Raw genomic sequence first — 23,847 nt, 5'->3', positions numbered from 1 at the left:
GCTGGTGATACTGACAGGTGGGATTCAGAAATATCCTGCCATACCTCAGGTGTAAGGGAAGCAATGGCAAGTTTCCATTTATCATATGCTGGGGGGGGGGGGGGGGGGTTAGGATCTATTTTGGCTGAGAGGAGGTGTGTGTATAGAGCTGATATTAGGCCTTTGGGTCCTTGGGATTTGAGAATTCCTATTGTGGGGAATTTGGATATGCGGGCCGAAAGGGGGGGGGGGAAATTGGGAGTTTAGTGCATGTCTTAACTGAAAGAATCTGAACAGTTGGAGGCGTGGGGCCTGTAGTCTATCTCGCAGTTGTGTAAAAGTGGGGAGGATTCCGTCTATATATATATATATCTTTTATTGTTTGTACTCCTTGGGCGATCCAGTATTGTGGGTCTGGGACGGTCTGTAGTGCGGTAAGACCAGGATTGTTCCAGAGAGGGAGTTCTGGTATTACACCCTGGTAGCTCTGCAGAGTCTTTATTTCTTTCCAAACGCTAAGAGCCAGTTTATGGAGTGGGATTAGTTCGGTGGCTTTGGTGCATTCTGGAAATTCTAAAAAGTTCAGGAGATTTTGTCCTGTTACTTGTTTAGCTAGTTGTTTGTCTGCTATAGGTAGTTCTTTTCCCAAGATCCAGGCTCTGATGTTTCGCAGTTGCCCTGCTAGGTAATAAAGCCGGAGGTCCGGTAGGGCCATTCCGGCTTGCTCTTTGGGTCTTTGTAGGATTGATAGACTCAGCTTAGAGCGGGAGGAATTCCAGATAAATGTTATCATTAGGGAATTTAGGGACTTAAAGAGGCGCTTGGGGACATTCACTGGCATGTGCTGTAGTATGTATAGGCATTTGGGTTGGACGACCATTTTGATGAGATTTATGCGTCCGGCTACAGATAATGGTAGTTTAGCCCATCGCTTCAGTTTGTGTTTTATATTTTCTAAGAGTGGATTTATGTTATCTGTTATTGCATTATTATGGTCGTGTGACATGATCATTCCCAGATATTTGAATGTTGAGACTGGTTTTAGTCCGTATCTTGCGACGCAGGGGTCGTTTTTTGGGTTGGCCTCTGTATAGAGGATTGTTGACTTGGACCAATTAACATGTAGTCCGGAAAAGTGGGAGAATCTGTCTATGTGTGTCATGGCTTGGGCAAAGGAGTCTGATGGGTTCGATAAGAATAGGATTGTATCATCTGCGTATAGTCCCAGTTTGCTTTCGAGGTCTGACCATTTAATGCCGGTTACACTAGGGGCACTTCTTAGTCGGATCGCCAGTGCTTCTATGGCTATGGCGAACAAGGCCGGGGATAGAGGGCATCCCTGTCGGGTACCTCTTGCCAGTTGGAAATCCGCCGAAGGGACACCATTGACGACCACATTTGCAGTCGGGGATTTGTATATAATTTTAACCCATTGTTGAAACTTGGGTCCGAATCCGAAACGGATCAAACAGGCCTCCAGAAAGGCCCATTCCACAGAGTCAAAGGCTTTTGCCATGTCGAATGAGACCAGAGCCCAGGGCATATTGTATTGTTTACCTAACTGGATAGCTGTTTGGACTCTGCGGATGTTAATGGTTGTAGACTTCCCGGGCATGAAGCCCGTTTGGTCGGGGTGTATTATGGAGAGGATCACCTGGTTCAGTCTAGTGGCCAGAATTTTAGTTAGGATTTTGTAATCCACATTCACCAGTGATATGGGTCGATAAGATCCACAATCTGTGGGATCTTTCCCAGGTTTCAGGATGACTACTATGGATGCTTTATAGAATGAGGCTGGGAGTGTTTTGTCTAGTTGCGCTTGAGTTAGCACCTCAAGAAGTTGTGGGCCTAGTTGCTCGTGGTATTTGCGATATGTCTCTATGGGAAGACCATCGGGTCCTGGTGATTTGTTAAGGGCCATATCTTGGGTTATTAGCTGGATCTCTTCCAAAGTGAAGGGGGCTTCCAGGAGATTGACCTGTTCTTCAGAGAGGGTAGGGAAGTCTAGATCGTTCAGATAAGCCAAGACATCTGTTACCGTATTATGAGAGGTGGAGGTGTATAAGTGAGCATAGAATTCTTTAAAGCAATTGGTGATAGATGGGGCGTCAGTGTACTCTGTTCCTTGCTGGTTTTTGATCTTAAGGATCGTGTTTGTTTGGTTTTCCCGTTTGATGAGGTTAGCGAGTAGGTGGCTGGATTGGTTCCCTAACTCAAAGTAATGTTGTTTGGAGAAAAATAGTTGACGTTTAGCTTTGGCATGTATTTGGTGCTTATAGAGTCGGGATAGGCTGAGCCAGGCTACTTTGTTGGCGTCTGTGGGGGCTGATCTATATGTTTTCTCGGCCTCTAGGGTTTGGTTTTCTATCTCCCTGTCGGCCTGGGATGTCGTTTTTTTAATGTGTGAGATAGCTGATTTGAGGAATCCTCTAATATAGGCCTTGAGCGTGTCCCATTTCAGGGCGGGGTGGGTGTTATCCTTGTGGGCGTCTAGGAATAAGGAGATGTGGAAAGGCATCTGGTCGTCCGGTCCAATAAGTTTGAGCCAGAATCTGTGCAGTTTCCATGTGGGCCTTATTTTAATTTGTGGGAATTTTAGGGTTAGCAGTATGGGGCTGTGGTCTGATATGCCTCTCGGACAGTGTGTTATGTTTGCGAGATGTATTGCCAGTTCTATGGAGCTAAATATGTAGTCTATTCTTGTCAGTGCGTTGTATCCCGGTGAGTGGCAAGTGTATTCCTGTGTCTCAGGGTGGCGTAGTCGCCAGAGGTCGACCCATCCGACGCTTTCGATTAATTGTCTCAAAGGGGAGTTTGAGGTGGGGGTGGGATTAGAGGATGTGTAGAATTTATCTTTGATAGGGTCCATTATCATATTAAAATCCCCTAGACACATCACCTCCGCTGATGGATAGTGATGTGCAAACGCAATAGCAGTCTGCAAGATATGGAGATTATTGTGGGGCGGATTGTATATGGATAAGATGACATATGGTTTGGAGTCTATTTCTCCGTATATAAATATGTACCTTCCTTCGGGGTCCCTGCGGGTGGTGATTGGGTTCCAGCGCTCTGATTTGTGAACTAGCACCGAGACGCCCCTAGAGGAGGAGGTGTGAAAGGAATGGGAAGTCCACTGGATCCATGGTTTTGACATGGTGTCTGCTTTATCTTTGACAAGGTGGGTCTCTTGTAAGCTAATGATGTGCGGGTTTAGTTGTTTGATATATGCGAATACAGTCCTTCGTTTGAGTGCTGTGCCAAGCCCTCGGACGTTCCAGCTAAGGCATTTTAGGGACGTCATTGTTTACGTGGATGTAAGATTTAGTCTTTTGTCTGTGATCTTGGGATGGGAGGGGGTTGGTATTGATGTGTGTAAGGGGGGGAATTGTGTTAGCGCCTGTTTGTGGAAGACATTGTTGAAGAGCAAAAACATAACAATTCAAAACATTGAACATTGACATCTCACTAAAATTATACCGCGGATATCAAAGAAAACAGCAAAACAGAAAAGTTGGGGGAAAGGGTAAGGAAGGGGGGGGGGAGGGGAAGGAGGGGGAGAAAAAGGAAAAGACAAAGAAGAAAACAAGAAAACAATTTAGCTACAATCTAATTAGAAGTAGCAGATGTTCTGTCTTTTTTAGGGGAAGACTTCTGTTGGCTCCTTTAGAGGCTTGCGGCTGACCGCTGGGCTCCAACCATAACTTTAGCGGTGTCCCGGTCGTGTTGCACACAGTCTATGCATCAAAGGAATGTCGGGCGTTTGGGTCACAACAAGATTTAAAGTCCCATTAGCTAGTGTTGTGGGGACGTTCATCCTTTTGGTGTTTCAGGGTGCATATCTAGCCACTCCAAGGCCTCTGTGGGAGATTGCAGGAAGATCGCCCTTCCCTGGGCTACGATTCGTAGGCGGGCGGGGTATGCCATTGAGTAGGGAATCTGTCTCTCTTTAAATTTTCGTTTCGCCTCTGTAAAGGTGGCTCTTTGTTTTTGTAGCTCAGCAGAGAAGTCAGGAAATCGTTGTGTTGTTATACTTCAGCGGACCTTTAATTCTGGCTTGGCGTAGTGCAGCGTCTCGGTCCCTGCAATTTAGGATCCTTATAAGAAAGGGGCGCGGGGGGGCTCCCGGCTGTGGCGGTTTTGCAGGGACTCGATGGGCTCTTTCTACTGTAAAGTTGGTAGAGAAGGTGTCGTCTCCTAGTAGCGTTTTAAGCCAGGTTTCGGCGAATGTTTCTATATGGGAACCCTCTGATTTTTCAGGTAAGCCTATTATGCGTAAGTTGTTACGACGCGAGCGATTCTCCAGATCGTCTGTTTTGGATTGGCATAATTCTATCGCTCTTGTTGCCTTTTTGACCGCCGTAGTTAATGGACGCAGTGAGTCTTCTGCGTTGGAGACACGCTCTTCCATTTCCCGCATTCTATCGCGCATATTGTGTAAGTCCTGTCGTAGTAGGGAGACGTCAGATTTGATCTCTTCTATTTTATTAGTAAGAGAAGATTTACAGGTATTGATTGCGTCTAGGAGTTGGCGCATGGTAGGTTCTGCGCTTTGCCCTGTTTCGGTTTCAGGCTCTTTCGCCTGTGTGGGTCGTGTTGCACGCGGGGTGTGATCAGGGGTTTCAGAGCGAGAAAATTCCTTTAGTTTTTCGGTGGCAGAGCCACCTTTCGCGCGTGTACTCATATTAGAATTCATTGGGTTGGTGTGGCGGGTTATGCGAATTGTCGTTATAGTATAGACTATGTCAGTATTTGCTTGTAGAGATCAGGGGTCTGTATCTTTGCGTTGCCGTGGGCTACCGCACAAAGAGTATTCAGTTGGCTAAATCTTGATAGCGCCCAATTGATTCTAGCCTAGGTCTGGCCGCGGTGGAAGAGGGTGGGGGAGTTGCGCCAGTCAGATATGGCGGTCGCCGACCGCGGGATATTACAGTCTACAGGGAATAGGGTATTCCGGTTGTGTTGTAGTCCGCCTGGACTGTGTTTGCGTTTGTGAGGAGTCTATTCAGTCCTGAGTGTTGTCCCCCAGCCCCTTGTGAGCAACTTACGTTTTTTTGTTGCCGGCTCCGCAGGTCCGGTCCCGGAAATGGGTTTTTCTTCAGGGGTTAGTCCTCAGGTGGTGTGGTTCGGTGGAGCGGACCGGAGCCGCGTCGAGCCGCAGAAGTCGATCAGGCTGGGAGGAAGGAGCGCCGCTTTAAATTTGTGGTGCCTGGATTAGGTCGGCGTGCGGCCCCCCCCCCCCCCCCCCCGGGCGCGCGCGAGGCGCCGTGTGTCAGCTGCTGGAGGCTCATTTACATGCAAATGAAGCTGATAAAGTGCTAATGGTAATTAGTGCCCATTAGTACTTAATGCAAAATGATCACTAGAACTGTCAATCTTTCAATCCTTTGAGAGATTGTCTTTGCATTTAACTGAGCCTTAACTGCACAGAAACCAGAATCCTTCACCCCCTGTGGGTGGCATTAACCTTTCATCTAGTTTTGCTTCCATCTATAACCCAATTTTCTTTTGGCTCTTAGGTGGTTCCTGAAGAAATTAGGAGTTGTATTTATTCCTCCAAACGGATCGTCCAAGGCCCTCAGTGGAGCAGTTCTTTCTGCGGTGAGGGGTGAAGCCTTGCAGAATGTTGTCCATGTTTCATGAGCTTGTCCTGATATCCATTGCTGCGTAAATATATGGATTGCTCTATGATGTTTGTTAGTCATTAACCCCTTAACCATCGATACGCCTTTTGACGGTCTGCAACGCCGGTTTGTGTATGAAGAGAGATCGTAGGACGCCTTCGCTTCATACAAAACGGGCGCTGGCTGTTTCTTACAGCAGACACCCAGCAGCAAAAGCACCAATGAGTTACACGGCTCATCGGGGCTGTTAAACCTTTAAATGCCACTGTCAATTCTGACAGCGGCATTTAAATCCCCCGAACAATGTTCGAGGGTCCAGTACAGCCCACTGCGTGTTACATTTATTAAGAACATATAAAACCTCCATCTCAGTAAATTTCTGCCATGATTCCCTGCAGTATAAAGCTGTAGTGGCGGTTTAGTGGGGAACACAGGGGAAAGGTCCTGATGGGGTTCACTTTATGTGGATATAACATTTAGGGCTTTTAGACCTTTTCCTTCCACTAGTTTGATATCTGACTCCGTAACTTGTCTACTTCTTTCCTCATTACAGTATATTGAGACACTTCTCACAGAAGGGCAATGTTTGCTGGTGTTTTTGGAGTCTCCCCCCTCGTCGGGTTATCACAAAGCGTCTCCTGCTGCCCGTGAATGGGTTTGGCAGATGATGGCAGCCATACAGTCTGGAGTAGTCTCCGACATCCTCATTGCACCTGTGGGTATATCCTATGACACCTGTCCAGGATCTGCCGGCTCAGGTAGAGAGGTTAGTGTGTACCAATACGAGATGTTCCCGGCTCTCCGCCCCGCGCTCCCCCACTAACATCTGTCTTGTTCTATCAGCTGGCGTCTCTTCCAAGATTGTGGCGATTCCTCACGTCCGCCTTCTGTCCCTGGTCCAGCTCTCTGGGTTGTGTACGTGTGGATTTTGCTCAGCCGTTTTCACTACAGGTTGGTTTTTTTAATTCCTATGTATGGTTTATTCAGTTTTTGCACAATGAGTTGTATCTCGTGACACTGTTCGAGGAAACTCTTGAATTAGCAATGATTTCTGAGAATGGCACGAACATATACTGCTCACTTGGGAATTGTCGGTAAGTCCCTTTTATCTTTGTGTTATCTCTTTCGATTCTATGTATTTGTCTTCTATTTTCGACATTTAATCATTTTCTCTTCCGTTTAAAGGAAACTGCCCAAAATAATGGAGAAAATATTACTCCTCTTTAAAATGCTCCTCTATTCCAGTCCTCTTTGGCCTTACAGCACTGACATCACGTTACCCTTGTAGCCAATCACTGGCCTCAGCTGTCAGGCTTGCATTACTGACACATGATTTTTAAGCCCCATTGATTAGCTGCTCTGATGCCGTGAACGAGGTATATGACGTAATCACTGCAGGAGCGCTGGGACGTTTAAAGGATTAGTAATGATCTCCTCTAAGGCCACTCACACATGGTCTCATTCAAAACGCCGCAGTAATCGCCGGAAAAAAACGCATGTGTGAGAATGGCCTATGGCAATTTTTTTTACAATTCCTGGACAACCCTTTTAATGGATATTAAACCCCACATACCCTTTTTCCTTGCCATCTGTCAGAATCCCCTCATACGCATATAAAACAAATTGGGCAATACTGCTGAAAATCCATGGGTGCAGCTGCCTTTTGTCTCACATGGATGGTGACTTCAGTGGTGACCCAACAAGTTAAGCAGGCACTCAGCTGATGCCCAACCCAATATGTAAGGAAACCTAGAGATTTTTTTTTTACCCTAAAAGGCCATATTTACATGGGCACTAGTGAGTTGTTGCGCCTGAGATACTTGGGTGCAACGCTCATCGCATGACACAGACTTCCGTGCAGTCTGGGGGATTACTACACAGTACAAGTTCTGTTCTTGTATGAAATTCATCCGAAAATAGGACAGGCTTCTTTTTTTTTGTCTTTAACCCGGTCACACAGAACTCGTGTGTTATTCTTGGCCGTGTAAATACGGCCATGAGGTTCTTGTCCCAGGAGCCCTTTTCTTTACTACAATCCTCTATGTTGTTTATTAGTTTAGCAATGGATAATATCGAAAGTTCATTGATTCATTTTTTTTTTCATTTAACCCTCTTAAGACTGGAGATTTTTTTTTTCCATTTTGTTTTTCATCCTTGATGTAAAGATTTTTTTTTTTTACATTTATTTATTTTTTAAAGTTTTCTGTCAATATAGTTGTATGAGTTCTTGTTGTTTTGCAGGACAGGTTGTATTTTTTTTTTTTTTTTTTACATTGACCGCATTTACTTTGCCATATAATGTAAACATTTTTAAGTAAGCTGAAATTGCGAAAAAAATCTACCATTATTTGGAGGATTTTGTTCCCCGTTCACTTTATTCCTGGATTCTATATGATTATAGCGATACTAAACTTGTTTATATTTTTTATGTTGTACTACCTTACAAAAATAAATGTTTGTTAAATTGCTTTGTCATCACATTCTGAGACCCGTGACTTTTTCCTTTTTTTTTATTTCCGTTGCTGGTGCTTTGTGAGGGCTCATTGTTTTGCTAGTTAAGCTGTAGTTTTTATTGGTATCGTTTTTGAGGTTCATGCTTCTTTTAATAACTTTTTGTTATATTTTTTTTTTTTTTTTTAAAGATAGGAAAACTGCCCCAAAAGTGCAATTCTGGCATCATGTATTTTCTTATTGGGGCTTAATAGCATCTCAGCTTTGTAGCTCTGGAAGCCTTTACTAGGCCCAAATTGCCATGCCAACTCTCTATTATGGAACTCACTGCCTGAGGAAGTGGTGATGGCAAAATCAATGGAGAAGTCTAAGAGGGGCTAGACATCTCTTTGGAGCGCTATGACATTGCAGGATATAGACCATAACCCCTTCCTGCTCCAGGACGTACATTAACGTCCTGGAGCGTCGGGATATGTATGCAGAGAGGTCGCGGGGCGACCGCTCTGCATACAGTGCGGGTGTCAGCTGTTTGCTACAGCTGACACCCGCGTGCAATAGCCGCGATCGTCCGTTTGACCGATTGTGGCCATTAACCCTTTAAATGCTGCTGTCGGGGTCCCGTACGGCCCCTCCGCGGAGAGATCGGGGGAGCCGTGCAGGTGTCATGGCTGCCAGGGGCCTTCTGAAAGGCCCCAGGGCTGCCTTGAGAGACTGCCTATCAAGCCATCCCCGTGGGGGGGCTTGATAGGCTGCCTGTCAGAATGCAGTATGACGTAATGCTATAGCATTACGTCATACTGTAGGAGCGATCAAAGTATCGCATATTGTAGTCCCCCAGGGGGACTTAAAGTAAAAAAAGAGCAATAAAGTTTTTTTTAATTGTAAGAGAAAAAAAAAAAGTAATAGTTTAAATTACCCCCCTTTTGCCATATCTATAATTAAAAAGTCTAAATAAAAAAAAAAAAAAATATTTGGTATCGCCGCGTCCGTAAAAGTCCGATCTATTAAACGACTAGCACATTATTTACCCTGCACGGTGAACGTCGTCCGAAAAAAATAAATAAATAAAGAACGCCAGAAATGCACTTTTTCAGTCACCCTGCCTCCTAGAAAAAAATGCAATAAAAAGCGATCAAAAAGTCGTACATATTCCAAATTAGTACTATCGGAAACTACGGGACATCCCGCAAAAAATGAGCCCTCGCTTAACTACGTCGACAGAAAAATAAAAAGTTATTGTGCGCACAAGATGACGGCAGAAAATAATTGAAAAAAATTAAATGTCTTTGAAAAAAAAAACCTATACAAGTTTGGTATCGTAGCAATCGTACTGACCCATAGAATAAAGTTATCATGTCCCTTTTGTTGCATCTTGTGCTCCGTAGAAACAAGACGCACCGAAAGATGGCGGAATGTCGTTTTTTAAAATTTTACTCCATTTAAAATTTTGTAAATGTTTTTCAGTACATTATATCGTACTTTAAATAGCAGCATTGAAAAATACAACTCGTCCCGCAAAAAACAAGCCCTCATACAGCGACGTCGATGGATAAATAAAGGAGTTATGATTTTTTTAAGGGGGGGGGGGAATGAAAATGGGGGTGGGGGGGGGGAAGGGCCGTGTCCTGAAGGGGTTAAATAACCAGAGGGGTTGTTCCGGGTTTTGGAGTCAGGTAGGAACTCTCAAATGTTGATCCAGGGATTATTCTAACTGGCATTATGGAGTCAGGAGGGAATTATTTCCCCTAGAATAGGGTAAATTTGTCTTTTGCCTCATTGAGGTTTTTTGCCTTTCTCTGGATCAACAAGGGGTTGGGGGTGGAAACTGGCTGAACTAGATGAACATGGTCTTCTTTCAGCCTTGCATACTACATTACTATGTTAACTTGGCAATCCACGATTGCATGACAGGTTGATGATGGGTGGACAGGAGCCTTTTCCCTGCTTACTGCAGCAGTCAGCATTGACTGTAGCATCTAAGTAACTACAAAAGAGTCAATTCCAATCAGTGGTTGTCGGCTGTTGAAAACGGATGACGACCACCCAGATACACTCTTTGCGCCCCCACCTCCATAATGTGTTTTTTATGTTATGTGGTTGGGAAGGGGTTAAAGGCATTTTCCAAGACTGAAAAAAAAAATAGTATGGTCATGGAATGCTGAAAAGTTGAAAAAAAAATCCATACTCTACTCTTGGTCTTTTGGACCAGCGCAGCCACCTTAATCCTCACCAATGAGTCCCAAAAGCTGCTGCAGATATCACTTGCCATCCATTGTACACACGACTGCTCAGCCAATCACTGGCTTCGGTGGTTACGTGTTCGTGGCTAGTGATTGGTTGAGCGGTCATTTGTACATTGAACTGTATGTATCATAAATTCTCAGTAGTATTGTCTCATTGTGTTCCCTGTTACAGGAGTACATAAACAACTACACTTGGAAGCATTCAGGACCCATTCCATGTTTGCGGGAAGCTTTCCTACCACGAATTCTGGGGACAAGGTATTAAATATAGAGACTATCTTAGCTGTACAGTGCTAGTGGATTAAATGTTTTTTGAGTAAGTTTACAGTGCAAATTTTTCCGCGTGGATTCCACCTCCGCTAACCCAAGGATTTCTGCCACGATCCACGCATGGATTTAGCCTTGCGAATGGGCAAAACCTACATGTGGAATTTCCAATGCGATTCCTCTCTGATTTGTGTTTGGAAGTGGTATGCCTTTATGTGATCAGATGGGAACAACCCTTTAATATTACGTTAGCAATGCGTAAGGCCAGGCTCACATGGGCAGACTGGATTCCGCAAGCTCGCTATCTTTCATGTACAGTACAGGTTTTTTTTTTCAGTATTTGTATTTCCCATTTGAAGTCGCACAGAATCTGCGGCAAAATAGAGGATGTTGTAATTTTTCCTACTCGCAGAATACTTACCTTCCCTGCGCTGGCGTCCCCGTCTCCATGGCTCCGTCTAACTTCAGCGTCTAATCGCCCGATTAGACGCGCTTGCGCAGAAGGGTCTTCTGCCTTCGGGTCTGTCCGGCAGCAGCTGCGTTCTGGCTCCGCCCCCTTCTACGCGTCATCGCGTAGCTCCGCCAGCGCAGGGAAGGTAAGTAAATAACTTCTGTATGGCTCATATTTAATGCACGATGTATATTACAAAGTGCATTAATATGGCCATACAGAAGTGCTTAACCCCACTTGCTTTCGCGAGACAACCCCTTTAACCCAAAACACTTGTATATTAAAACCAGTTTTCCCATTCAAATGAATGGAAATGGCATTAATCCGTTCTGTCATTCCTTTCAGTGGGGCTGCCGCTACTGGCAACCCCATTGAATGCAATTGGCTGCCGGCAACCCCGCAGGGATTTTTGGGGAAGGGCTTTAAATATAAGCCCTTCCCTGAAAATCATCAATAGCAAAATATATACTCGCCTCTCCGCCACTGCCGGGGCTCAGCTGCGTGTAGCCACGTCTTCTCCCTGCACTGCTCTGAAGTTCTTTCATCAGGCAGGGATTTAAAATCCACACTTGCCGAAAGAGCTGTATCTGATTTGCTGAGCGCTCAGCCAATCATAGGCAGCGCTCAGCCATTCAATAAATAATAGCTGAAGGCTGCCTGTGATTGGTCACAGCACTCAGCCAATCACAGGCAGCGCTCGATTATTCATTGAATTCAATGAATAGCCGAGCGCTGCCTGTGATTGGCTGAGCGCTCAACCAATCAGTTACAGCTCTTTCAGCAGGCGGGATTTTAAATCCCCGCCTGATGAAAGAACTTCAGAGCAGTGTGGGGAGAAGCCGCGAAAATTACTGCAGGGGTATTGGCATCCTATTGCTTTCAGTGGGTCTGCCAGCAGCGGCAACCCCATTTAAATCGATGGGAAAGCTTCGCAATCCTCTGTCACAGCTGTGGCAGGGGATTCTTTACTCCCCGCGGGGAGTTCCCTTGTCACTGAACATGGTCTCTTAAATCAGAGCTAAAATTCGGGAGAGAGCCTGCTTGCAAGTCAAGAAGCTTGCAAGCTGAGGCACTAGCAAGCCAAGGTATCACTGTGTATATGTATGTATACCAGCAACTCTTTTAATGCATCCATTACTCATAGGCTGTTTATTTAAAGGGTGGATCATGAAATCCTATTCAAGGGCTCAGGACAGATAGCTCAGAAAAATGCTGTATGGTAACATCTGCACCCATAGACTATTATGATATCCATTTAACGGATGTTTGTTTTTTTTTGTTTTTTTTTTAGAGGATTCATCCAAATGCAATAGTGCAGTCTGCTGCGCTAATACACCCAGAATAAAATGGTATTGATGATAAATACTATATTTGGAGGTGGATCAGTTTGATGTATGCCTTGGAAGCCTTCCTGGCGCATATGTCAAACAGAGCAAAAAGCATAGTGTGAATGTAGCCTGCGCTCGGAGACCCCTGCACCACATCATTTTCTATCATTTAGGATTTTTTCCCCCGTTCGTCATCCTACATACTATATGGTATATGAGGAAATGACACAATAAAAGCACTAGGAAGATCTAAAGAAATGTTCTCCTTCTGACAGATAAAATAATATTTCATTCTATCCCATCCCGGAGTATTTATGTCCCCGCTTGGGAATACACTGCAGAGATAACTGTCTGAGATAATGAAGAATAATCTGTGTGGATAAATAGGAAGAGAAGAGTTGTGTGGGCCGCGGTCTTAAGGCATTTACAGCGCTTACAGCTACTGTAAATATCCCATTGCTTGCAGGCCTCCTGGTAGCTGTGCAGCAGACCGGGGGAAATGTCATCGGGAGTAACTAGGAGCATGCTAAGCACACATGTGGCAGGCTATGTGTCATCCTATGGGAACATCGCTTTTGGCAGGTCCAGATGTCAGGGAGCATTTACACAATGCATGAATGTAGGGGAGTAGATATAGGTTGTGCTGTTCATGTGTTTAACTCCTTGAGGACACAAGAATTTTTAGATTTTTCCTAGCTGCTTAGCTGCTGTTTATGACTATGATGTGTCTGTGTGTGTGTATATATAATATATATGTGTGTGTGTGTGTATATATAATATATATGTGTGTGTGTGTATATATAATATATATGTGTGTGTGTGTGTATATATAATATATATGCACACGCGCACACACACGGGGATATATATATATATATATATATATATATATATATATATATATATATATATATATATATAATTATGGCAGATGTCACCAAGGGGGTTAATGATTAACAATTGGGAAAACAAGTATTTATGGTGTAGTTTACCTTGAACTAACAGCTGCTCACCAGCCCACAGACTAATGCTACATGTACACGGGACGAATGTCGGCTAAATGACTGCATGAGCGGGTGACGTCTCCGCCGATCGTTAGCGCTCGTATAGAGCTTTTAGACAGGCAGATCATCGCTGACCATCACTCACTTCTCACTCAGCGCTTCACATTCCCAGTGAAGCAAAGAGCGGGGAGCGTTTACACACAGCAAGAAGTCAGTGAGAGACAACCGAAAAGTAAATGATGTTTTGCATTTAGACGTATCTATTATCGCGCATTTTTGTCCGTTTGAAAGAATTCTGCACGATAATTCTCTCATATAAATGGCTCTTTAGAAAATATCCGATAAACAAAGTCCAGCATGTAGCATGTCAAAACCTTTTGTTCTCAAGGGAGATGAGCTGCTTCCTATTCAGGATAGGTCAGACTGAGTGTGCATGTCTATGGGCAATCAAGAGGAGGAGCTGTTGGCCAAACAAGTATTTTGCTGGCTGCTATCTAATGTGTATGGTCAGCATAAAGTTGGGTTCACATGTGGCAAAATTTCCGTGCCACTACTACTGGGCGCACTCTTTTTAAAATTGTAAATCATTACTGATTCTCTTTGATTTTTGATTACTCGAGCGAGTAGTGCCTTATGCAAGTACCTGCCCGCTTGTCTCTTAAGATTTGGGTGCCGGCGGGGGAGAGCGGGGAGGAACGGGGGGGGAGATCTCTCTCTCACTCTCTCCCCCCCGCTCCCCCTGTTCACTCCCGCAACTCACCGCTCTTCCCCGCCGGCACCCGAATCTTTAGAGACGAGAGGGCAGGTACTCGCATAAGGCACTACTCGCTCGATTAGTTTGCCTTAGCGAGTATGCTCGCTCATCTCTATTCACGATGTATCAATACTAGATATATATAGTCACTATTGATAGTATCTAATATGATGATATTGGCTTTACATTAGAGCACCCTCTCAGTAGCATTTGCTTACATCACGGCACTCTCTCGGTAGGGTCTCCCCTTGTACTATGGATGCATACTGATAGTCTTTGGATTCTGGCTGAAGTGAACCACTGCTATATCTGTATTGCGATTGTCTAAATCGGATAAACCTTTCATGTATATGAATGTGAACCATACATTCTGCGAATGTCCTGACGGGAAAGGAACTGGTAAAACACAATTTGAAGTTACAACATGCCAACTAACATTGCCTTTGAATCTGTCGCTCTCCAGTGATGCGGCCACTGATGGTGGCGGGGCATTCTTCTGGAGGCACAGATTGTTGCCTTAGTCTTAGTGCTGCTCTTCTAATTAGTAGATGTCCAGCTACTACAAGGTGCTCACTTTATTTTTCTTTATGCTTCTTGCCTAGGAAAAGCATGTTGGATGAGACCGCAACCGAAAGGGGTATAGGAACACGTGATGAACCGCAGCAAGCCTTGGTTGATGGATTCCTGATGCATGCGTTGAGAGGTAGTGTGATTTTCATCCCAGCTGGATGTCGTCTATATCGCTTTTTTATTTAACCTAACTTGGAGAAATTCCTACTACACAACCATGTAGTGACATAGAGCCGGCAGGACGAGGGATACGCTGCAGCTTACATGCACTGTGGGTACTTGCACTATACCATTGTGGTGCTTTTAACCCTTCCCCAACAGTCACATTAAATTTAGAATAACCCTCCTGAAAGTGTCACTTATTTTTTTTTTGTAGATTTTGTATGTCTCATATAAATATGACGCCTTAAGTTTATTTTTAACCCCTTAGGGACATAATTTTAGCCTTCTAAACCAGGAAATCTTTTTTCCTATTGTGTTCCAGCAGTCATTACTTTTTTTTTTGTCATTGTAGCTTTATTAGACCTTGCATTTTGTGGGATGAGTTCTAGTTTTTACAAGAACTAATTTCGGGTACATATGCACTAAATAGCTTTACTTTTTTTTTTTTGCTAGGGAGCAATGAAAAAAGGCAATTTGTCCATTGTTTTTGGGGATTTCTTTATATTGCATTCACCCTGTGGTATAAGTATTGTGCCAACTCTATTCTAAGTGCTGTTACAATTATGACAACACCAAATATATAGAGGTTTTATAGTGTTTTACTACTTTTGCACAAAATTAACCCTTTTTAAATTTTTTTTTTTACAAAAATTTTTTGGCGTGTCACTATGTTCCAAGACCAGAGCAGAGGGCTTGTTTTTTTGCATAGCGACATGTAGTTTTTATTGATGCTAGTTTTGAGATATACTTTTTTGATTATTTTTTTTATTCCTGGTTTGGGAAAGAAAGATGAACCGAAAACTGCTATTTTGGCATTTTTAATGGAATTTACGGTGTTTTGAAATTATTTAATAGTTAGGGTTTTTATGAATGTGGCAACACCAATTACGTGTAGGTGTTTTTCTCCTATTTTCACAATTTTTAAAGTCTAGCATAAGGGGGGAAAACTTTTTCAAATTTTTATGTAACACATTTAGATGTCGTGGTCGGCAATTACTGCAGCATCTTTGCAGGGTTAAACGGTGTAAAGGAATGATTAGTTGAGTCAGTTCTCAGCTTTTCATTCCTTTTCTGGGAAAGTGGACCCCTGTATGTGACAATGAGAGAGCAAATATGTTCTCTGATGTATGGGGGTGATTACATGACAACGCCCATGTGACCCCTTCACTGGGATAGGGGATGATGCATGAGAGTCAAAGATCTTTTGTGTTGCCATCTCATTTGTCCTCACCCTCCATCTCTGCCTTTGCACACACTGAAATGACAGCTTTAAATTTCGTATTCCCGACCCCACTTCAAATGGCTGTAGCTCCAGTTTTTTAAATGCTACTGACATGCTTTTGCTATCATTTTAAAGCCACAAATCTTGTCAATATTCAGTTGCCCTGATATACCCAGAGCAACAGACATTTAAATTAGAACAAGCTCTATGCAAAATTGTAATGTTCTTTTCCTGCAGAACGAACAGAAAGAAGAGAAACCAAAGCTCATCTTAAACTGCAGGGGGTTAATATGCAATACAGTGTAGGATTGGAGCCTTGGGGGTACTTTTGTTTTAGAAGAGCTATCCTAGGCCACTCTTGTGTAATCTCTGGGGAAGGAGTCAACTGCTCCAATGAGCACAAATTATGCTAAGTTCATACTGCTTTCAGAATCCAGGGCTCCATGTGGTCTGCTAAAATGGCGTCCGGATGGAAACCTGGACAAAACCAGCTATTAGTAAAATGGAAACCGAAGCTGTAGGCTTTGGTGTCCACTTTGGAGGTTGTCAATTGGCTTCAGCATTTTGGCTGGACAGATTAGCATAGTAGACCATTTCGTCAACTCCTGTTCTGCCTGCTAAGGTGATCACCGACCGCAAGTTACAGAAATGGCATATCCTGACATAAACAACTGTGGTGGGAATACCACTTTAACCAGTTGTCACAACTTTTCCTAATATGTTAAAACATTTGTATAAATCGTGTGTACACAGCTCTTAAACATTACGGGAACATTTAAAGGGGTCTTCCAGGACATTTTATTAAGCACTTGCGCTCAGGGTAGGTCATCAGTAGTTGATGATCTGGGGCCCACTGCTCTGGACCCTGGCTGATCAGGTGCCCGTTGTTAGCGCTGCAATACTGAAGGTCGAATGGAAGCTGCTGCTCTGACCATTGTGTAGGGGCCAGCACTTGTAACTGCAAGCACAGCTCCCATTGATTTTATTTAGAGCGGCGCCTACAGTTACAAGCATTGGCCACTATCCTGGGTTCGGAGCAACAGGTTCCGCTCTGACCACTATGTATTGCAGTGCAGACCGCGGGAGCCTGATCAGCTGAATGGCTGGGGTCCCAAGTGACAGACCCCAGTCGATCAGCTGTTAATGACCTATCCTGAGGGATAGGTCATCAGTAGTAGTTTCTTGGAAAACCCCTTTAAAGGGAACCCGTCACCTTCTTTTTTTGTACAGTGAAACAATATCAGCGGTGCAGTAGTGTACTTGCATACTTTGCCAAGCTGCTTTTCTGAAAAATGTTGATTTATAATACCTCTGTAATTGATGATTGAAATTCTCCCACGCTATATGTGAACACAGCCAAGTAGTCTGGTGGGCAGCCCCGACAGACTGCCTTTTTATCCTCTGTATATTTTACACTGCTCCACAAAAAGATAATAGTCCTATGCTTCCAATCGTATGGAGAGGGAGGCTTGAAAGTGTAAAAGGAATAATCTCCTTGAGTACAAACAAATGGAGTCAAAACATCCACTCTGACCAATGGTATAATAAATCGGAATCCCAGTTCTAAGTGGTCACCACAGGAGTGACACCTAAGAGTTATTACTCAACTCTTGGTCAAAGGATAGTAAGCTAGAATGATAATTCCCAGTCACAGCTTTCAACTAATTCTGACAGTTCTTAGTTTCTATTGGTAATTCAGACTCAAATAACAGATGAGTCAGTTGTTAGTTCTTTCTTATGACTAAAGATTTGATTTTGACAGTTTACTGGTTCCCTCTGAAGACCTAGGATCTAAGTTCAAGTTGTCTTGTATCAGAAATACTGTTAGGAATCGAACCCGGGACCTCCTGTACTCCAGCCGATCCAGATAGCTCTCCCTGTTGAGCTATCCAGCCTGTGGACAGTTTCCCTTGTTCCATGATCTCGGTCATCCAGTTCCTGCCTCCTGACTCCGCCTCTGTCTCTGATTGGGCTTGCTATATAAACCTGGCCCTGATCCCTCCTTCCTTGCATGATTATTCTGCTCCAGAGCATTTGGTCAAGCTCCATTTCTGCCTGCTTCTCTACTATTACAACACCTCCTGATGCCGACTTCTGGCTACGTTACTTGCCTCATCCATTTGTACTGCAAACCGAGACCTCCCGCTGCTGACTCCTGGCTCTTCCCCGACTATTTTCCAGACCTGCGACTGCTACACCTGAGGCTCCACCCTAGTGCCCGAAACCGTTACAAGTACACTAGGATTGCCAGTGATCAAGAAAAATGGCTCAATGCGTATTCCTAGGAGGACCCTAGTTAATCAGGAGCCTGGTCACACGTTGGAATCCGGTGGAGATAGATATTACGACCCTTAATAAGTCACTACACCCACAGGATCTTCATCGTTAACTGAACAACACCAAAAAACGCATCCTGTCAAAGAGATTAGAGTAATTCAGAGATGTACTATAGCAGGGGTCCCCAACTCCAGTCAGGGACCAACACCTCATTTTTTCGGGATGTCTGAGGTGCTGACAATAATTAGATAATTTGTGGTGCAATACTGAGGAAATCCTGAAATCATGACCTGTTGGGGTCCCTGAGGACTGGAGTTGGGGAACATTGCACTGTAGCATCCCGTGTGATTGTTTGCCTAAAAATCCCTAATAGGAGGATGTAATTAACACAGGTTGCTAATATGTGCCAACCTGATGACAAAATGATCACACCAGAGAACATAAACCGATGGTAAAGAAGGAAACAGCAGGTATATATGTTCTCATTGGCAATTTCATATAGAACTTTTCAACTGGACACCGTGTCAGAAAATAACAAAAGAGCTGACAGCTGTTAGGGAAATCATCAGAGGGATTTCATAGTGTTTCATTGCCAGGTTCAAATTATAAGAGAAGCCGTGTACACAGATCACTTGCACATAACACAGTCTGTATCATCCGTCAATGAAAGCTCTTCTGATTTTATTACAAAGCAGACCACGTATATATAAGTTCTCTTACGTATGATCAGAAATACATGCCTCCTATAATCCTAAGAATTCATGATTGGCTCTAGGTGCTAATAGGTTAACATTAGTGATGAGTGAGCATATTCGCTAAGGGCAATTGCTCGAGTGAGTATTGCCCTTAGCGAGTACCTGCCCGCTCGAGAGACAACGTTCGGGTGCCGGTGGCGGGCAGGGAGCTGCGGGGGAGAGCGGGGAGGAACGGAGGGGAGATCTCTTCCCCCCTCCCCCGCTCCCCCCTGCTGACTGCCGCAACTCACCGCTCCCCCGCGCCGGCACCCGAACCTTGTCTCTCGAGCGGGCAGGTACTCGCTAAGGGCAATGCTTGCTCGAGCAATTGCCCTTAGCGAGTATGCTCGCTCATCTCTAGTTAACATTTGTTAACACCTCACGGCCTGTCACTCCAAACACGTAATTCCGAAGAATAAAAAAAAAAAGGATCCTAGTATACACCGTTCTAGTATTTTCTTTATGTATGGAGAGTTAGACCTCTCTAGTTATCTTTAGACATTCCTAAACTATGACCAGGATATGGGGGGAGGATGAGCCTACATCTACATACCAGTGTACAACATGAACTGAGTTAACTATTTAGATGGTGGTTATCCACTAAAGAGGACGATTATAATATATAATAAAAAACAATTTTTTTCTTTTTTTTTGACTAGGCTGATGTGAGAAACATATATTATTGCTATAACACAGCCCTTGAAAAAAATGTTTAGGAGGTTTTTTTTTTTAAGGCACTGATGCAGGCTTCTTAAAGGAACTGGATCAACGTCCCCAATAAACCCAAGAGTTAGTATAATAAGGAAGCAGCAGCAAATAATGTCTTGTTGAAGATATCAAGGATATTCAGACACAACTCCTATGTCTTTAACAGCAATACCTTTATTCCCACACGACCAATAGACAGCGACGTTTCGACTCAAACAACAGAGTCTTTCTCAAGCTGGTAACGTTACCAGTGAGATGGGTTCAAGTCAGGTCCCAGACTCTTCAATGGGACATCATCCATAAATGCGACTACAATCCTCTATTCCTTCATCGAAAAATTTCAATTTCTTCAATTGCCAGACATTCTTTGATTTGGTGCTCCATGTGAGCAGAGTCGGTTTGAGACGGTTAGAGTGCTCCCTGAACCTGAGAATATTTCAGATGATAGTAGTGAAATGGGGGATGCCATTAACAGACTGGTTTGCCAGCAGGCTGAATCGCAAGACAAAAAGATGTTGTTCTCTCAATCCATTGGATTTTCCCATCTGGATTGGATGTGTTCTCTGTTTTGAGAAGGGTAAAAGGGTATGCCTTTTTCACTCTGTTTTGATTCCCAGGGTCTTAAAGAAAATCAAACAAGACCAAGGCCTTAGTAATTATGATGGCTCCATTCTGGCCAGGAAGACCCTGGTTCGCATGCCTGAGGACTGTTGGTAGATCAGCCCTGTTTGGGGGGTATCTGTTTCCCAGGGCCCAGTACTGTATCCCTAGGTTGAGTCTCCACTTGACTGCTGAAAGGTTAATTCTAAAGTACAGAGGTTTATCCAATTCTGTAATCCAGACTGTTATCAGATGTCACTTTTGTTTTCTGCTAACTAGCTATGTAAGATAATGGGGAGCCTTCGTTAGATTTTCACAGGGAAAATTTGACTCTCTAGAATCTTCTAACGTACCTTTTGAATTCTTGACTTTTTGTAGGCAGGGCTTGATGGGGGCCTTAAGCCCAACACTCTCGGGGTCCAAGTTTCTGCTTTGTTCTTTTTTAGATTTAAAACTAGCTAACCCTTAGATCAGGCGTTTCTTTTCTGTGGATCCTATGTTCTCTACAGATAGGTGTTAGCTCTCAGTGTAATCCTGCCTGTGATGTTAGTGAGACGACTGCTCCAAAGTTTTTTTTTCTAGGGATCAGAAAATGACAGGCTAGTATTAGGCTCTATGGTCAGTGTGGAAAATACAGGATTTTAGGATTTTTTTTGAAAATAAAGCTTGTGCATGAAAGTACAAAAAAAATTGTCGAAAATTCTTAAATGTTTAAAACAAAAATATGGTTTATATAATGAGTCATTTTCTGATGACACATTCTCTTTTAAGGCTCTTTATTAAGCTTGCGGTGCCGAAGCCCGGCAGCCCACATTTTGAGTCAGTAGGGCCTGTGTAAAACACATCCAGCATAGCTGTCATGGCCCTGAATGGAAGCCTTAGAAAACCATGATGCATTACTAGATCCTTGGCATGAGGAACATCACCAGCACCCATCAGACATTTTTTTACCTAAATAGTTTTGAAGGAAAAAATGGCACTGCATTGAGAACTATTTTACCTGTCAAATACAATGTAATCTGTGATGGAGGCTCCACTTCACCGCAGATGTGATCATTGCCATAGGCCGCCTGCACACGAGCGGAAATCCCGCCGCGGGATTTCCCGCGGGATTTCCGCTGCTGAAAGCCTGCATAGGAGTGCATTAAAATACGCACTCCTATGCAGACGGCCGCGGTTTGGTCGCGCGAAATCTCGCGCGGCAAACAAACCGCGGCATGTTCCAATTTTCTGCGGGGCACGCACTCACCCGGCCGCCGGCTCCGCGGCAGCCGGCACATGAAAGAGCCGGGGCCGCCAGGCGCGGGTGAGTACGCGCTCGTCCCTGCAGGCACTCGGGTCGGATCGCGCGGCGAGAATTCTCGCTGCCGGATCCGACCCGCTCGTCTGCAGGCGGCCTTACTCTTGACATTTTCATCCATGGCGCAGTGTATGTTTTCCAGTAGATTATGGATTCTACACAGATTCCTGCCCGTTCTGCATGTTTCCTGACTTTGTTCCTGACCGTGATGTTTTGTGATTCTGTTCACACGGGTGTTCTTCTCTACTTTATTGCGTTCTATTTTGAAAAACGTCTCCACTTTTGTTTGTTTCATCGGGACCTTTACAATGGGAATTGACAGCAATTGGTATCAATTAGCCTTTGTTTCATCCGTGAATATGTATTTTTTTTCAACTAGAATAGCGTAGCTCTCTTTTTTGTTTTACCCATTTTTTGAGAATAGGTTGAACTGAATGGACTTTTTTTTCCTTCTTATGAACTCTTGTACAAAATAATTCTGAAACCTTAAAGCGACTAATCGATTTCAGGACAAAATTTGTCCTGGGACCTAAGTGGGGGAAGTATTATTACCTGATACTCTTCCTTTGTGTCATTGTTCCCCGGATCTGCCAGTTCTCATGGTGCATTTTCCTTCTTCCAAGATGGCCACCTTACTACTTAGACTACCCTCTAAGCATCCGTAGTCTAAAACACTATAGGCTGCTTTGATTGGTCTGTGCTGATCACATGAGCAGTGCTGACCAATCAGAGCATTGTGGAGTGCCTGAGAATACCGTTGAACAATATGCATCTGGTTGTTACAGCGGCAGGACTGCCATCTTGGAAGATGTAAGAGGGGCCACAGGAAGCGGCGGAAAAGGGCCAATAATATTACTCCATCCTCTAGTTTCGAGATAGACTTTCTCCTGAGACTAGAGGGTCTCATTGATTTCATTCTCTTCAATGGAACCAAGTCTAGTCCATCTTTCATGCTCCCGGTTTTATCACCTGTCACTATTTTAATCTGTCATATTCACCTTTTATACTTCAGTCTTTGGTAGTTTTCACTTGTTGTTTTCCTATACCCAGCGCTTTGTTCTTGCAGCCGCTTTGGTTTGGGGTTCTTCACAAGACTTGGGGGATAAGTTGGACTACAGCATTGGAGTTAAAGTTGCTTGACTTCCGAGCTGTCAGAGTGCTGCAGCCTCTCAGCCCCCGATGTTCGCTCCACCACCACATCATGTCGTAGGCGAGCAGCAGATGGATTTATTCTCATTTTCTTTCCTCTTCATTAATGTAAATTGCTCCATCTCCCTCAATCCTTTTGTCTGGGAGGCTTTTGAACATTTTGATATGTTGGTGATTTGCGTATACAGCTCAAGTGATCCTTTGTCAGATGACAGCAGCTCAGAACAATAAAGAGGAGGCTGCAACTGTATTACAAAGGACGACACTTTACAAGGAGATAAGTGACCTTGTGCCAAGATTGTCGCAAACTTGCCTCCTATTAGAAGAGCGGGACACTTTATGTGTTTGTTAGTATATTACATAAAGACACAAAGAAGTTTATATGAATACTTCTGCTTTTATTAACTCTTCTAGGTCATTGAGTAGCTTGCAGGATGCCTGTTAACTCTGTTTTACCATTATAGAATACAAATATGGGTCAGGAACACTATCTTTTTTTCCTTAGGGAGAGCACCTAGAAGGAGAGTGAGTGAGGAGACTTAAAAGGCCATTCATGCTCCTCTGGGTAATATGCAAATAAGAGAGATGGAACAATACCTCTGCAGCGCTATCTATTGGAAGGCAGCATTCCTGCAAGTCAATGTTAGACTCTTTTATACAAGCCTTGTAACAATGACTGGCAATTGAAGGTCAAGCCAGAATTCATACACAGAATCCAAACACCCTGAAACAGCTATCTGTGTATGGATTCTGGCTTGACTTTCGATTCCCAGTCATTGTTACATCTTGTATAAAGATTCTAAGATGGAAGGCCGCGTTCCTGCAAGTCAAATAGGTGGCGCTGCAAAGGTATTGTTCCATCTTTCTAATTTGCATATTTCCCAGAGGAGCATGAATGACCTTATAAATCTCCTCACTCACTCCCCTTCTAGGTGGTCTCCCTAAGAAGAAAAGATAGCATACCTGTACCACATCACCAGTCTCTGGCTAGCCAAGCCAGAAACCTACTACACACTAACGCAAT

The 23,847-nt window shown here is 43.9% G+C and overlaps 1 protein-coding gene across 1 annotated transcript in view; it reads left to right on the top strand.

Annotated features, from left to right (window-relative positions):
* Nucleotides 1-23,847, top strand: part of GPAT2 (glycerol-3-phosphate acyltransferase 2, mitochondrial) — a 99,453-nt gene that overhangs the window by 38,575 nt on the left and 37,031 nt on the right. Inside the window, exons 9-13 of the mRNA XM_066589420.1 lie at nt 5,499-5,580; nt 6,157-6,369; nt 6,447-6,554; nt 10,470-10,555; nt 14,704-14,804. Of these exons, the coding sequence (XP_066445517.1) occupies nt 5,499-5,580; nt 6,157-6,369; nt 6,447-6,554; nt 10,470-10,555; nt 14,704-14,804 (590 nt within the window). The remainder of the gene's footprint in view (nt 1-5,498; nt 5,581-6,156; nt 6,370-6,446; nt 6,555-10,469; nt 10,556-14,703; nt 14,805-23,847) is intronic.

Source organism: Eleutherodactylus coqui, chromosome 2 (genome assembly GCF_035609145.1).
Source record: "Eleutherodactylus coqui strain aEleCoq1 chromosome 2, aEleCoq1.hap1, whole genome shotgun sequence".
NCBI classification, from domain to species: Eukaryota; Metazoa; Chordata; class Amphibia; order Anura; family Eleutherodactylidae; genus Eleutherodactylus; species Eleutherodactylus coqui.
Note: the sequence above shows the minus strand (reverse complement) of the source record. Positions and strands in the feature narration are given on the sequence as shown.